This window comes from Entelurus aequoreus, linkage group LG15 (assembly GCF_033978785.1).
Source record: "Entelurus aequoreus isolate RoL-2023_Sb linkage group LG15, RoL_Eaeq_v1.1, whole genome shotgun sequence".
Lineage (NCBI taxonomy): Eukaryota > Metazoa > Chordata > Actinopteri > Syngnathiformes > Syngnathidae > Entelurus > Entelurus aequoreus.
The window spans coordinates 37,374,609-37,391,023 of record NC_084745.1 but is presented as its reverse complement, the minus strand read 5'-3'; the positions used below and the strand labels follow the sequence as shown (position 1 = coordinate 37,391,023).

General features: G+C 41.5%; 1 protein-coding gene across 13 annotated transcripts in view; it reads right to left on the bottom strand.

Moving 5' to 3' along the window:
• LOC133630117 (protein scribble homolog) overlaps positions 1-16,415 on the bottom strand; it is a 78,772-nt gene that overhangs the window by 8,780 nt on the left and 53,577 nt on the right. For 4 of the 13 annotated variants that reach the window (XM_062021447.1, XM_062021443.1, XM_062021446.1 and 1 more), the window contains 14 exons: positions 16,033-16,089; positions 13,598-13,678; positions 9,748-9,819; positions 6,946-6,999; positions 6,744-6,866; positions 6,122-6,232; positions 5,717-5,767; positions 5,373-5,540; positions 5,008-5,167; positions 3,020-3,218; positions 2,862-2,951; positions 2,588-2,770; positions 1,654-1,793; positions 1,538-1,575 (listed from right to left, as the gene is read on the bottom strand). In XM_062021447.1, the coding sequence (XP_061877431.1) occupies positions 1,538-1,575; positions 1,654-1,793; positions 2,588-2,770; positions 2,862-2,951; positions 3,020-3,218; positions 5,008-5,167; positions 5,373-5,540; positions 5,717-5,767; positions 6,122-6,232; positions 6,744-6,866; positions 6,946-6,999; positions 9,748-9,819; positions 13,598-13,678; positions 16,033-16,089 (1,527 nt within the window). Of the gene's footprint in view, positions 1-1,537; positions 1,576-1,653; positions 1,794-2,256; positions 2,392-2,587; positions 2,771-2,861; positions 2,952-3,019; positions 3,219-5,007; positions 5,168-5,372; positions 5,541-5,716; positions 5,768-6,121; positions 6,233-6,743; positions 6,867-6,945; positions 7,000-9,569; positions 9,624-9,747; positions 9,820-10,540; positions 10,934-13,597; positions 13,679-16,032; positions 16,090-16,415 lie in introns of all 13 variants that reach the window. The other 9 variants (XM_062021455.1, XM_062021456.1, XM_062021445.1 and 6 more) reach the window with 9 other exon arrangements.

Sequence of the window (16,415 nt, the reverse complement as noted above, 5' to 3'; positions counted from 1 at the left end):
AGAGAGTTAACTAGCTTATGCAACTACTCTATTGACATACTGAGCTGCTGCATCGCCTGAGTTGATAAAAGTTCATTCTAGATCATAAATCATGCCTGTCACCTGTATAGTAAAAGAATGTGGCTATAAACCGAGAAGTTGGTCAACTTTGACATTCAACTTAAAGCCGGAGATGGCGAGAAAGACATGAAAAGATGCTTGTTAAGTTTTTTTATTTGACCTGTGTGAGGATTTTTTTTTTAAAATCTTCATCTAAACGGAAAGATATAAACATCCCATCAGTTGACATCCCAGTGGGAGCAGACATTGTACAGTAAGGGATTGTTTTATTATGTTCATAGTTTGTATATCTTGTTTAGCACTTAGCAATACTGCTACCAACTGGATCTGCTTATCGCACCACTTCTAAAACTTGTAGATCATTCTCCGTACATTCAGGCTCAAAAATATAATGTTCTGGATCGTCATTTGTCCCAAAGTAATCGTTGTTGGCTCTCATGAAGTCTACTATGATCAGTTGTTGTTTAAGGAAATAGTGAATGATTTAAGATTTAGAATGCATAAAAAAACAAAAAACCTATGTCTTCCTGTCATACATAAGGATTGTGAATGATAGGCAAAATTCCAAATAAAAGTGCAGTTCCCCTTGAAGTCGACATTAATGGTCGAACGCTTTTGTCGACATAAAATTTAATAGCCAAATGGGTTATTTCAATGAAAAATCGGCCAGATTATGTCAACATGTGTTCTAGTATTGAAACCTCATACCTACTGTGTAGTTAAGTTACATACAGCATTAAAAACATGCACGTAGGGACTTTCCGTTCAGTGCAAAATAAGTTTCTAAATAAAAGCATCACAGTATTAACCTGGATTCTATCACAGTAATTGATAAAATTCATATATTAGATGGGTTTTTAGATTGTTAGCTACTGGAAGAAAGACTTGCACACACACAAACATACATATATATACACATGTATATATATATAGACACACACACACACACGTATGTGTATATATATATATATATATATATATATATATATATATATATATATACACACACACACACACATACATATATATATATATACACATGTATATATATATATATATATATATATATATATATATATATATATATATATATATATATATATATATATATATATATATACACATACATATATATATATATACACCCGCACACATCCCAGCTGCTCTGTTGGATTAGAGTATAAAATATTACCTTAATACAAAATAATCTAAATAAAAATGGAAAAAAGTAAAAACAATGTCAACAAAACTGCCCTAGGTTGAAAAATAATTTTATCATTGCCTATTTTATTTACCGGTATGTCTCTGCCCAAAGTCACAAGTAAATGTGCAAGCAATGGCTACTTTTAGTTTAAGTCCCATGGTCCGTCAAATAATATAAACGAGTTCCACAGTACGTTATTTAATGTATAGTTGAATACTGTAAGTCAGACAGGGATTTCTGTTCATCCTAAAGAATGAATGAGTTGAAGCTTACCAGTCTGCCCGGAGAAGTTAGTCCTCGAGGACTGAGCTCTGTGAGACAAGCAAGTCAAAAGTGTGATAAGTAAAATATAGTATCAAGTAAAAACAATTCGCAGAATTCTTCCATACCGTCAATTGGGGTGGGAGAGGGTGTGGGCGCCGGTGAGGGCGACTCCGTCAGTTGGTCCAGCGTTCCGCGTTTCTTCCCGTCCCGAGACTTGGCGATGACCATCTGGGCTTTGAGCGCGTCCTGCTCCAGCGATTTCATCCTGCAAAGATTAGAGACCACCAATCAGCTTGAGGGAAAAGAAGAGGAAAAGACAATTACACACACACGGACACACTGCTCTGGATGGAAGTGGTGTCAATGACTAATTATGGGTGCTCCTTGTCCTGGTTTGCTGTGACAAGCAGTTTAACAAGTTAGGCATTCCAGGAAAAGGACTACCTACTCTGCTTCATCGCATTAGTACAAGATAACGAATGGAACGGCAAGGCACAAAAAGACGTGGATGAAATGCTGCAAAGAGGACGGCAGGACAAGAAGAAAGAGAAGCCACACATGAAAGCGGCAAAGACGTGCAGCAGCAAGGCGGCCCATGGAAAGGCAGCAGAAGCACTCTTGAGTGTTGCTGCGATTGCTTTGCTTGGACCTTTCAAAATCAAAGCATCCCAGCACACCCCCCACCATGCCGTGCGTCTGGCCCTGGTGGCTGGGGCCGCGAAGCAGACCTGAGCTGGGAGGCAGCAGAGGAGGGAGTATCGGAGGCAGGGGCCGTGCCCTGAGAAGCCCTCACTCGGGCTTGGTAGAGCCTCTTAGCCAGGTCCTGCTCATACTGCCTAACATCGTCCTCCAAGCCTAAGGGACTGTGTCCCGGGCAGAGGTGGAACGCGTTTGAGGAGGAGGAGGAGGAAGTGGGATGAAGAAATGTACACCGCAGGAAGGCACACAGAAAGAGAGAGAACCACAGAATGGAAAGTAAAAGATACGATTAGGAGAAACGGGAGTAAAAGATATGCAGGATGGAATCCCAACACAAACACGAGACAAGGCTGTATTTACCGTGCTGCTCTCCACATGGCTCTCTTCTCCGCCTCCAGGGCTCGCTTCTCGGCCGGGGAGAGATCCTTTTCTAGGGCTGTGGCCAGTTCCGGACTCTGCATGCGGAGTCTTTCTTGGTGTCTGCGCTCCGCTTTGGCAGTGCGGATGGGAGCTGCGGACTCGTTGCCGTAGACGGGGATCAGCCTAAGAGGACACGTCACACACAAAAAAGTTTTTTGACAAAAACGCACAAATAGATGTCACATGGAGAGTTAATAAAGCAGGAGGTTGGTACCCAGCCATGGAGTTGGGTCGCTGTTCCAGTCTGAAGCTGTCTTCCAGTGAATTCCTCGGAGTGTCTCCTCTACCATCTACTGACGAGGGCCTACACAAAGAAGATGTCAGCCACAGAAGTGTGTGGAGGTAAATATGAGAGGCAGTAACACAATGTACCCTGAACTTCCACAGTAGCTGGGAGGCGTGGAGCACAAGTGCGATGGCGTAGACACCGGCTCCACGTTGTACTCCACTCCGTCCAGCAACACCTTGCCTGTGACCTTCATCTGCGCCACATGCTTGGACAGGTCCTCGTCCTCATCCTCGTCTTCTTCGTCCAGTAGGTACTCCCGCGCACGCTGCTCAAACTTACGCTCTGCGTCAACACAACCACAGGTATGACAGCAGACAAATATACAGCCCGTTTTGGTACAGTGAAACCCGTTTATGTCCAAACCCGTCGAACTGGCTGTCTGATGTCTACGTAGGCATTGTCGACAAAATTGAAATCTAAACCATAACATTTTACTTGTGATTTTGGCCAAAGATATAAGGATCATTTTCATGGACACTGTGTTCCTCCATTTGTGCATATATGTTTTGAGATATGGCAGGAAAAAAAAAAATCACAATAAATGTTTTCATATCCTAATTAATATCCCATTTTTAAAAATTTTATTTATGGCAGATTATCCCGTGCAGGATTATACAGAGTACCGTTGCATTGCTGTTTACAACAGCACAATCTTGGAACATACATTTCTGCCATGTTTGATGCTAACAACTGTCATTTTGTTCATATCTATGATTGTGTTTGCTAGAGGTGCAACGGTACAGGTAACCCACGCTACGGTCCGTACCTCGGTTTTAGGGCCACGGTTTTGCTTCTTTTTCGGTACATTTTGTGGGGTTAAAGAGAACACCTTTTTTCCCTCTCTAAGTTCTTCTGTTATTTTGCTTGTCATCCCAAACTTCATTCTGCATTAAACAAGTGGTGTACTAAATACTATAAGTTAACATTTACTAAACAATACTTTCAAATAGTAAATCAATATTTGTATTCTTTGATTACTTGTATACATCAGTGCTTCTCACCAGTGCTTTGGCAAACAGCAAGCGATGACCCAGATTGTGGAGTTTTTTTACAACTCAAATACTGTAGCTTATGTTTATTAAAAGTACATTAAAGTGCAGCTTGAATTTGAGGTACTGTAAAATAATGTGTACAAACACAAAACAAGTCAACGGTTACTTCAGGAACCAAATGTTTTTATCCACAAACTCAAAAATGATTTAAACAAAAAGTGTTTGCCATTTTTTTTTAGTACATGTAATATATGAGGAGTTGAATCAGAGCAAACACAAAGTCGGACTAAAAAATATTTAGGTACAAAATACAAATTAAAAAAATCTGAATACATTTCTGAGTGTTTATTCCTCTAGTCGGGACCAATACAAAAGTTCAGTCACAAAGACATTCTGAAAAAAATATCAAAATGGCCCCCGCATACTTGACTTTCCAGTATGAGGCCATTGGTGGAAAAAGTTTAGACACAACCGATATAAAATATTACAAGCTCTCGAAATAAAAATATGAACAAAGTTTAGTTAGTTGGTCAGTTAATTCATATAATAAAAAAATAATACCAAATTATGAAGTAACTTGAAAAATTACAACAACAATAAACACTGCTAACTGTGTAACTGAACAGTATTATTTTCATAAACGCAACATTTTTGACACACTAAGTAATGCCGTTTCACAATCGTATTATTAATATTATTCTATCTTACGGGGAAAAAAACAACAGTGACAATATAAGGAAAAAGACCCCAAAAATCTGAATATAATGAAAAAAAGCTGAAATTTTTTAACTAATAATTATTAGTACCGTAATATACTTAGTCACTGACACAAAGTTTTGTCTTTAAATAAATACAATTATTTTTAGCTTTTTTTTTTTATTAGAAAAAATATCAAAATGGCCCCCACATACCAGTACTTTTACTTTTCAGTAAGCTGCCCTCAGTGGAAAAAGTTTTGACACCCCTGTATAGACTTTAGTTGTTTGACATAGATAGGTTGGCGAAAAAAGCTGGACCAACTTAATCGGGTTTCATTGCATATGTTAAAAAAATTAAATTAAAAAAAAAAAGACGCCAACCTTCCTCCTCTCTCATTTTCTTCAGGTCATCCTCCCCAACGAGCGAAACACGAGGTTTGGGCTTGTCAGGCGTCTGCTGCTTCACGTCGATCTCAAAGTATTTCTGTCTGTCCCTGAAGGAGCGCTGCTCTGGGCTGTCCTTGCCACTGGGCGACGGACTCTGTTGGGTTGAAACATGAATCAGCATCACAGTGTCATATGAAAGAAAATTGCAAAATGTCATCAAAAGCAGGCCAAGAAGCAGGAACAACAATTACAGCCCAGCACCACTGTACAAATCGAAGACAACTAAATGGCCCACCACCGGCCAGGTCAAGCACACCGCGGCCCAGATGAAGGAGCAGGCTGCTGGATGCGGTGGCTACCTGCATGTCCAGGGACGGCCTGGAATGGCGAGGCACAGCGGCCAGGCTCATGTACTCCAAACGGTCAGGGGAGAGGGAGGACCGGGGGCCGATCTGGCTGGTCCCATCTTTAGTGGCTCCCTCCTGACCGTAAATGCGGTCGTCGAACACTTCATTGTTCAATTCAGGCTGGAAAGTCGGGTAACGCTTAAAGCTCAAATACATCTCTCAAGACACAGTCAGCTTAAGGAAGCTACTTAACAAGAACACTCCTTAATGCCTGGTCTACAGTTAGATGGGGGTTTGACTATCTTTCCTCCCGAGCTTCAAAAATTAGAGAGACCTTCTTCCTCATGTCCACTCACCTCCGGAGAAGGTTGCTTTGGATGGAAATTGTTCCTTACAGCATATAGGTCCTAGTGGGCAGAAACAAACAGCGTAAGAACAAAAAAAGGGGAAAAATGAGGACAAAGACGGATATGGAGCAGGCAGACAAAGTAGCCGGTATATAAAGAGAATGGATTTAAATACACGTGCAACTCATGGATGAACGCATTAATCAGCATGATGACACAGCAGTACGAAACCGATGAAGGCATTCCACAAGCCACACAAAACATCACAGGCCACTCCTGACGCGGCACAGGCTCTGTTTTTGGCTATAGGCCGCGCCGGTCAGGAGGCGGCGGGGAGTGAGGGGGCAACCAATCAGCACAGCATGCGTTGTTGTCTTCGTGACCTGTTTTCGAGCCCTGAGCGACTCAGCCTACCTGCGGCGGCTCCAGCACTGCCAGCGAGCGAGGCACGGCGGCAAACGCCTTGTACGCCTGCTTGGCATTCATGGGAAACTCGTCGGGCGAGGTGGGGGAAGGGGCCCGAGGCTGCAGGGGTAGTGGGTTTGGGGGGGATCACGGAGGATAGGGGAGGTTGGTATGGTGAAGGAGCCGACAAACAGAAGGGGAAGAGGAGGAGGTGGGCATGACAGACAAACGAGAGGGTAGACGATGAAAAAGCCATCAAAGTTGACAGTGGAGAACGGGTGAACAATATGGCGGCTGGTTTGTGTGAGGGAGGGGGGAGGTATGCCAGAGAAAAGACAAGACAGTAGGGCTTGCAAAGCAACTAGGAAGACTAAAAAAATCTTCATAATTTACACATTCAGTAGCAAAGTTGCTTTTCAAAGAAGAAATAATAATGGTTGCTTTTAGAGGCTTCCATATTGTGCAATCAAGTCTTCCTTTTTTTGGTGTGTTTAAAAGTGCAGATATTTCCTGTGCCGTTATGACCTGCACCTCCGCTGTGCTCATTTTACGTGTCTGGGAAGGTGTAGGTGGCACGGAGCTGAGATTGGCGAATGAGAGAGCAGCCCTACGTGGAGGTGAGGGGCCTTACAGAGGTCTGGGAGTTGAAGGGGGAGGGGCCATGCTGGAAGGGGCTGGGACTGTTGCCCTCCGGAGTGGCCAGCGAGGCGCTTGGCCGCACGCGCCCAACCGGCAGGATGGCACCCGGCCGTGTCTGCGGAGAGACCATAGACAGAATACGTGTAAGAAGTGTTGAAAAACTATTAGCGGTACCGAGCCACAGGGAAACTCACAGATGATGGAAGGTGGTCCTTGCTGTTGGGGGTGGAAATGAAATGAATGCTTGCCTGCATAAAAACAATGATTGGTTAAAATAAGGAACTGTGAGGCGTTTAACTACATAGAGATGCTACCTTTGGCAATGACAGGCCAAGCTCACCAAACTGCAAAGAGCCCATTATGTAACAACATTACTTACAATACTAGTTTCTAATGTATAAATCTACACCAGGGTTGTCCAACATTTTTCCATTGAAGGCCGTATACAGAAAAATTCAAGGATGTTGGGGGCCGCTTTGATTTATTTTCTACATTAACCTCACATTTTGCTATAATTAGACATACCCAAAATAACCAATATTTATAGGGTCTACAAGGAATAATCTTGGTATCAAAATAAAGGGAATACTTTATCTTTGCTAATTGGTAAGTGTAAATGCTGATTGCTCAGTGAGTTTTAGTGGTAGAGGAATTATACTGTTAGAACGGCTATGTAGTGTTTTATTTTACAAAATTCTTCATGACAAGCTGCTCTGTGACGGGCCACTTTTTTTGTGACAATTTAAGGGTCGTGTACGTTTAGCTGCCAGTTGACGTTCTTCTAGTTATGTGGACTTGATTTGATTAATATTGAGCAATTACCTTGGCAACACAGACACAACCCAGCAGCTCACAGTACTGCGGCCCGGCCAATGTAGGTCAATATTCTGGTGAAACGCAAAAAATTTGAATATCATGCAAAAGTTAATTAATGTCAGAAATTGAACTTCAAATGTGAAACTAATATGTGATATAAACTCAATATATGCAAAGTGAGATATGTCAAGTCTTTGTTATAATTTTGATGATCATTGTTTACAGCAGGGGTCTCAAACTCAATTTACCTGGGGGCCACTGGATGCAGAAACTGGGTGAAGCTGGGCCGCAAGAAAAGATTTCTTAAAAAAATCTAACATGCACTTTTTAATGAATTCACTTTCTTTGAATGGCTATCCCGCCCTAGCAACATACTTGCCAACCCTCACGATTTTTCCGGGAGACTCACGAATTTCAGTGCCCCTCCCGCCAATCTCCCAGGGCAACCATTCTCCCGAATTTGTCCCGATTTTCACCCGGACAACAATATTAAGGGCGTGCCATGATAGCACTGCCTTTAACGTCCTCTACAACCTGTCGTCGGGTCCGCTTTTTCACCATACAAACAGCGTGCCGGCCCAGTCACATGTTGTATGAGGCTTCTGCAGACACACGTAAGTGACTGCCAGACATACTTGATCAACAGCAATACAGGTCACACTGAGGGTGGCCATATAAACAACTTTATCACTGTTACAAATATGCGCCACACTGTGAACCCACACCAAACAAGAATGACAAACACATTTCAGGAGAACATCCGCACCGTAAGACAACAAAAACACAACTGAACAAATACCCAGAACACCTTGCAGCCCTAACTCTTCCGGGCTACAATATACACCCCTGCTACCACCAAACCCCGCCAGGGGTGTATATTGTAGCCCGGAAGAGTTAGGGCTGCATGGGATTCTGGGTATTTGTACTGTTGTGTTTATGTTGTGTTACGGTGTGGATGTTCTCCCGAAATGTGTTTGTCATTCTTGTTTGGTGTGGGTTCACAGTGTGGCGCATATTTTTAACAGTATTAAAGTTGTTTATACGGCTACCCTCAGTGTGACCTTTGTGGCTGTTGATCAAGTATGTCTTGCAGTCACTTACGTGTGTGTACAGAAGCCAAACACAACATGTGACTGGGCTGGCACGCTGTTTGTACAGGTTGTAGAGGGCGCTAAAGGCAGTGCCATCACGGCACACCCTTAATATTGTTGTTTGGGTGAAAATCGGCAGACATTCGAGAGAATGGTTGCCCTGAAATTCGGGAGTCTCCCGGAAAGATCGGGAGGGTTGGCAAGTATGACGCTGTCAAGCGCCATTCATATAAAACTCGCGGGCCGCATTAACATTAAATTTTCATATTAAGGTGCGGGCCGCAAAATAACGTCTCCCGGGCCGCAATTGGCCGGCGGGCCGCGTGTCTGAGACCCCTGGTTTACAGGTTTTGAAAATCCCAAATTTTATGAGATTTTCAAATTTGAGTTTTAAATAAGCTGTAAGCCATTAATCATCAACATTATATTAAATAAAAATGCTTGAAATATATTGAGTTGCATGTAATGATCTTATGTCATTTATCAGTTTCACCCTGTTAATCTAATTGCTGGAATAAACAAACCTTTGCAGAATATTCTAATGTTTTGAGTTTCACCTGTATGTTAATTGAACAAACACCAACATCTCAGCTTTGTGTTAGAGGTGACAGAACACATCTGTGTAATATGTAATAGAATGTCTTAATAATTAATTATTTTATAATTACAATATGCAGAAGGCCAATTGAAAAAAACAAGCTGTGGGCCCAAAATGGCCTTTGAGCCGCACTTTGGACATCCCTGATCTAGAGTAGAAGCATCCAGTCTAAGCTTTGCAAAGCATTAGGTTATTATAGCCACATTTAAAGCAGCTCCATGCTTCTCAGACTGGTAGATGAACAGGTTTTTTTAATAAATAACCAAACAAGTCATCCAGGTCAGAGCAAGGAGGGCTTTCAAGCACCACTTACGAAGCGGGTCTCCCTGCCAGAACACAGGGAGCTGTTGGAAGAGTGGTGACTGGGCTAAGTGGGGTAGGAGCAAAAGTTTCCTATGTAGTCAAAGTAACTTATGGAAAGGAGGAATTTAAGCTGCCATGTGATGTGCAAGCAGATGGTGACTTAATGCAGTGCTAATGATGATGCTCACCGGTTGGATGGTGGGAGAGTAAGATGCATCTCTGACTGGACTGTCTGTCCTGGTGTACTCAGAAGAAGGTGTCTGCAAGATAAACACACATTAGTAACGCATGGAATGAAAGTATGCTAAGGGACTACATAGGACATGTATGATAAGTGCACATGGGTCAATTTTAAAACACAGTATTTGAGAACTTTGATCGAGGTCAACCAGATATATGGCAGCTTGCAAATCATGAAATAGCAGTCAGTTATGCAAATAAAATTGGTCCGTTTTTAACAAAATTATCATCATGCTGCCGTGACTCGGTTTAAAAACCGAACATATCTATTGGCATTATAAGTTATTACCAACCCCTGAGCTCACTCCAATCCTTAGAGATAACACAATAGTATCAGTACAGTAATACACAGTGATTTAAGATGAGTCTGCATCATGCACTTTTTTTGTGTCTCACAATACAATCCTTCCTGATTTGTGACCTCCACCGCAGCTGTTGGTACAGACATTCCAGCCTTCCCTGACTGTGCACAGAAATACCTCAATCGTGAACAAAGTGAACTACTGCAAAGCATGCACTGGTTCAAATGCTAGTAACATACAGCTCAAAAAATGCCATCAAGTATGTACCATCTAACGTTGTGCCATACAGTGTAAAAAATAAAAAGGCTATGGAAACTAACATTTAGTCCAGATGAATAGCCCATAATCCCGTTCCTAGGGAATCCAGTGATATAAACAACAAGCGGTGTGCGGTCACACAACATGCCGGCTCCAAACCACACTCAAGCAAATGCCTTGCCTTGCTGAACAACCAAGGCTGCAGCTGGCCCTGCTTCCCGTAGCCCACTGGCGGACCCGATAGGATCCGCTCGCCAGGCGGTAGGCCCTTGCCTTTGCGGTTTGCCACCAAAAAAGGGTTTTCCTTGAAGCAGATGGACTGAGAATCCACCAGGCATTCCTCCTCCTCGGATAATACTGACAAAGTGACTGAACTGACACTGTCCGTGTTGGAGAGTCCATTAGGGGAGAACCGGGATCCGTGTTCTATAATCGGACTGGGGGAAGAGGACACCAGATCCATGTGGTGGTTCGAGGGGTGGCTTAAACCGAAACCCAGGGCCTCTAACGGGGCTCCGTACTGGGCCTGCAGGGTGGCCTCCATGGGGGTGGTCAGACTTACAGAGGAAGAGAACTGAACAGGAAGACATTAAAATGAGAAAGTGATGAAATAGATAAAAAAAGGAGGATTATAGGATGTCCTGAAAATAATTCAGTGTTTTAGAGGTTGTGTGATTTGAGAAAAGAGCAGAATCAAAAAAATCCAACATTGTGTTTCTATAAATACACACTTGACATGCAAGCTTTTTAACTGCTGAAGTGATTTACTCATGTCACTAAATAATTCCTAAAGCTTACGAGGGAAGTTTCCCACTACTTGTCATTCAAGACTTTCTGAAAACAAGACTAACGATCACATAACTGCAGCCGAGGCCCCCTTAAGACAACCGCCCTAAATAACCAAATTATCAGGGCAGCGAGACATTACGGCACCTCCAGTGAGTGAAGGCAGAACTGTTGCTTTAAGTTTAGCTTTACACGTCTGTGTTTTAAAATAAGTATATCTGAAATATACCGTACCATATCTTCCTGAGAACCAGCGTCTTCTGCTGTGAACATTTATTTTTGGTCCATTTCTTTTCAGAAAAAAATATCTCTGTTATGCACAAAAGCCCACTGCAGTAGATGTTATTTTAGAAGGTTATACATATACTACACGGACAAAAGTAACGTTCTATAGAAATAGTTCTCAACCTTTTTTCAGTAAAGTACACCCCGTATTTTTTTTTGTACTTCCTAAGCAGCGAAATATATTTTTGGTTGACAAAAAACAAAGATATAAAACGCAACATGACAGCATCAGTATGTAATTTATTACAGTTCAAAAACAGTGCTCATCTGCTTTTCTTTGAATGATTTGTAAATAAAATACATTAATAATGACTTTTAAACAAATAAATAACTTAATTATGAATAACTATTTGTGCAAATAATGAAGATGTGTTCTTCCATGCCAATTAATTTATAAACTTGATATTGTTCTTTTTACATTATGTCCCTTTCTATTACAATACCATAAAAATTATGTCTTGTTTATATCTTTGGATTGGGCCAAACTTAATAAATCATAAGGTGATCAAATACTTACCCCACTGTATATATCTTTCTTTTTTTAATCCCATTAGTCCTTGAAGTGCTTTCAAGTACCTCAAGAGGTATTACTATGCCCTTTTGAGAACCAGTGTCCTTGAGGAAATGACTACAACCTCCTGAGAACCAGCGTCCTCTGCAGTGGACATTGATTTTGTTTTATTCCTTTTGTCGGATCTGAATGACCCTTTTTTTTTTTTAAATAGCCTTACAAACCACAAATTGCCACTAAAGAGGATGCTAGTTCTCAGGAGGGTATAGGAAAACCCTGGTTGATAAAATGCAAATATGTTAACAGACTTTTGTCCATATAGTGGTGTGTATATTAATAGTCTATGCATAATAGCCACGCTCTGAAGCATCACCTTGATGACCAAGTAAGAATAGAGGATTCGGGTCAGTGGGACAGAATGTGAATGACTGCCCTTTTGACACCTGGCACAAACTGGGTGAGGGGCGGGTGACAGCTGGCTTTAAGGTGCGTGACGGAATAGCGAGCATACGAACGTACCGAGTTAACACATACGAAAAAATGTGGGACACAGAAAACGAACAGAAAGTTCAAATTTTATGCGAGCGGCAAATGTAGACCGTAAGATATTTAACAGTCGCATTGGGAGCATTACATTTTTTTCTCAGTCACTCCAACAGCCCTGCTTGTATCCTATTTGATATTGTTGGAAAACAAATTGTATTGAATTACTTAAAAAACACATGTTTAACTACAATAATATTATTATATTATAAATTAGAATATAATCAAATAAATCTAAAATCAAATAATAAAAAAAGAAATAGTATTTAGAAATCTTTCCTGTCCAGCATCTTTATACTTACTGTAGGATGTCTGTCTGGATCGTCCTGTATAGTCAGAGCAAGTCCTTTAAGAACTGAGACAACACCCTTCCCAACTGTCTGGCACTCCACTCCACCCACCCACGGGGGCTTCAGTCCACTTCAGAGGTTTAAAATATCACAGAGGCTGCGTGATAGTGGGCAGCTGTCCCCTTCCCCCAAACATGACAGCTCCTTTTCACGGAAGCCATGCGTCTTCTCCTTTAAACCTTCTTCTGATGCATACATTTTATCTCCTTAAGATGAGCTCCACGTGGTTATTAAACTTTGCAATCAGTCACTGGTTATCCAAAGGAAATGTGGCCTTGGAATCGGTATGCATCCAAAGTTGGACATCAGCCGTGTTACACGCAAAGACCCAAGAGTTAAAAGTCCTATGTTAAAGAGGTTCATTTAGCCTACTAATGTGTATTTATAAATAGTTGATTTATATAGGCTAGTAAGTAATCCATATAACACGTCACAGATGACGTCACACTAACATCACGTGACACCTCTGAGGAAGGCTGCAGAAGCAAGATAGCCGAAACTTGTCAGGTACAAAACTTTACCTTACTAGCCTATATAAATCAACTATTTATAAATAAAAAGTTAAAAGTCCTGCTCCCCGAGGAGCAAATGGTTGACTCAAGATGACAGAACATATAGATGAAGGCCATTTCAAATCTAGCTCTAACAAAAAAGGTATCCCATCCACCAAGGATACGGGGTCAATAGTTTCAGACACACATACAGTAAGCTTTTCTCACTTACATACACAGGATCATAGAGAAAAGACCGTAGGGAGCCTTACCCTATTGATCCTCTGCAAGCTGGTTGTGGGTAGTGCTGCCAGGGTTTTATAGTCCAGCTTTAAAGGTCCAGTGCCAATGTTCTAAAGAAAAACACATTACAAAGTTAAGCACTGCTGATTCAACAAATAATTGTAACACAATTTTAATAACATGCTCGCATGTAAATGGCCTACAGTATGTTCCATTACATAAAGGGTGTCCAAAGTGTGGCACAGCTTATTTATTTACTGCAAACTAGAAAAAAAGAGCACTAATGGCAAAATGTAAGGGGAAAATGTTAATCCTAATAACACGCTTTGTCGCCTATAACACACATTAAAACACGCAGTCATTGATTGAGAGTTAAATCGAGCAGCGTGAGCAAATGACCTAAAAGCCCTGGCCTGTCAAGTCATAGTCCATCGCAACTCTTAAAGGGGAACTGCACTTTAAAAAGAAATGTTGCCCATCATTCACAATCCTTTTTTATGAGACAAGCACACTTGTCATTTATAAAAAAAAAGCATTCTAAATATTAATATACAGAAAGTATAAGGTGGTTAACAATGGAGGTAATGGGATTTGCTCTATTGCGCCAATAAAGCACTTAAAAACCTAAAAAAAAAAAATCCATTCAGGTTTTATATACTTGCTGTAAGTATACAGCAAGTATAAGTATACAGTGTACTTTAGTAACAGGCACATTCATAACAACATGTAATATTTAGGTATTTGCTAATTTCAAGCAATAATTTCACAAATGCATCACAACTTTCACTATTTCCTTCAACAACAACAACTACTACCACTAAACATGGCATACTTCATGAGAGCCATCAAAGACTACTTTGGGACAAATGATGATCCAGAACCTTGTATTTTTGAGCCTGAGTATAGGGAGCATGAGCTACAAGCTTTAGAAAATAAGTGATAAGCAGATCCAGCTTTAGTGAAATTACCGTATTTTTCTGCACTATAAGGCGCACCTAAAAACCTCCAGTTTCCTCAAAAGCTGACAGTGCGCCTTATAATCCGGTGCGCCTTATATATGGACCAATATTGAGCCACAACAGGTCTCGCAACTACGGTACCTACGCCGACTTCATTTTCCCCCTTCTACGGCTGCTTACCGTAGAAGAAGCGCTTCCTCTTCTACGGGGGAAAATGAAGTCGGCGGCTGCTAACCGTAGTTGCGAGACCCAAACTTCATGTAAAGACCCAAAAATGGCTCCTATTAAGTGACACGCTTACGACGCAGAGTTTAAACTCAAAGCGATCAGTCACGCAGTAGAACACGGGAATAGAGCAGCAGCGAGAATTTAACATTAACGAATCAATGGTGCGGAAGTGGAGGAAGCAACATGATGACCTGCGCCAAGTAAAGAAGACTAAACAGAGTTTCAGAGGGAACAAAGCGAGATGGCTACAGTTGGAGGACAAACTCGAACAGTGGGTTGATGAACAGAGAGCAGCAAGTAGAAGTGTCAGTACAATCACTATTTGTTTTGTTGACATTCCCTTTAGCGCAGCTCCATCTAATGGATGCATAACGTAACCCCAGCCTCTACTGTAGCGTCTATTCTGTGCACCTTATAATGCGGTGCGCCTTATATATGAACAAAGTTTTAAAATAGGCCATTCATTGAAGGTGCGCCTTATAATCCGGTGCGCCTCATAGTGCGGAAAATACGGTAATCATAATTCTGACGCAGTTTTTTTTTTTTTTTTTTTTTTTTAATAAAGGTGGGTGCAAAGGACTGTCTTTTCATGTCTTACTTGCAATCTTCGGGTCTAAGTTGCCAGTGAGTGGCATGATTTATAACTAGCAAACTTTTACTAACTCAGAGGCAATGCAGCAGCAGCTCAGTATATAAATAGCTGCATAAACTAGTTGCGTCTCTGTGATCACAGAACCGCTAAAAGTATTTCCTCTGCGTTAGCGCATACAACAATAATATCGCTAATGCTTGGTTAATATGCAGGTTACGAGATGTTAATGGAGTATAGTTGGTGGTTTTTGGAAGTTTTTTTCAAGTGCTTTATTGGTGCATTAAATGACCCCTATTAGTTGCAATGTTGGATATATTGTATTAGCTGTGTATTACAAATTACAATGAATAAAAAAAGATGTGTTCTTGTCTTACGAAGTATTGTGAATGACAGGCAAAATTCCCCAAAAAGTGCAGTTTCAGGCTTGTTGTATAGCATACCTACATGGGTTAGCTTTAGCATGTTTACAAAAGTAACAATATCTAAATGGCCACCAAATCTTTTGACTTTTCAGTGCGCTGGCTTCGATACAAAACAGTTTGGAACCCCCTGTATTACGTCTTTGTCTTAGTGGGAGCTACTATTTTTCCACAGTGAACATGGTGAACTCCAGTGGGGGCAGGGGAGGGGGGCCTGTTTGTGATGGATCGGAGTTTGGCGGAACCAGCATGGAGGAGTATCTCACCTCAGTCTCCTCTTCAAGCAGGCGAGTTGCCTCCTCTCGCTCCAAACGCATACGCTCCTTCACGAGAAAGGAAGGAGTAGAATGCAGAGGGAAAAGGCACACACACACGTAGATGCAATGGAGGGGGGTGAAAGAACAGCAGACACATGAAAAAGCGGCAGAGATGGAGTGATTGCACCATACACGTCAAAAGGATAGAGAGCGGGAGTTGAGAAAAAAAGAGAGGGGAAAGAAAAGTATAGAATCATTCGTTCACTTATCATTCGCTATGGGAGCCGAATACGCATGCAAGGTGGAACATTACAGGAATAGCTGTCAAACAACACCCAGTAGGGTGCAGAAGTAGGGACTACAGTCACCTTGTGTGGACTAACACTAATATT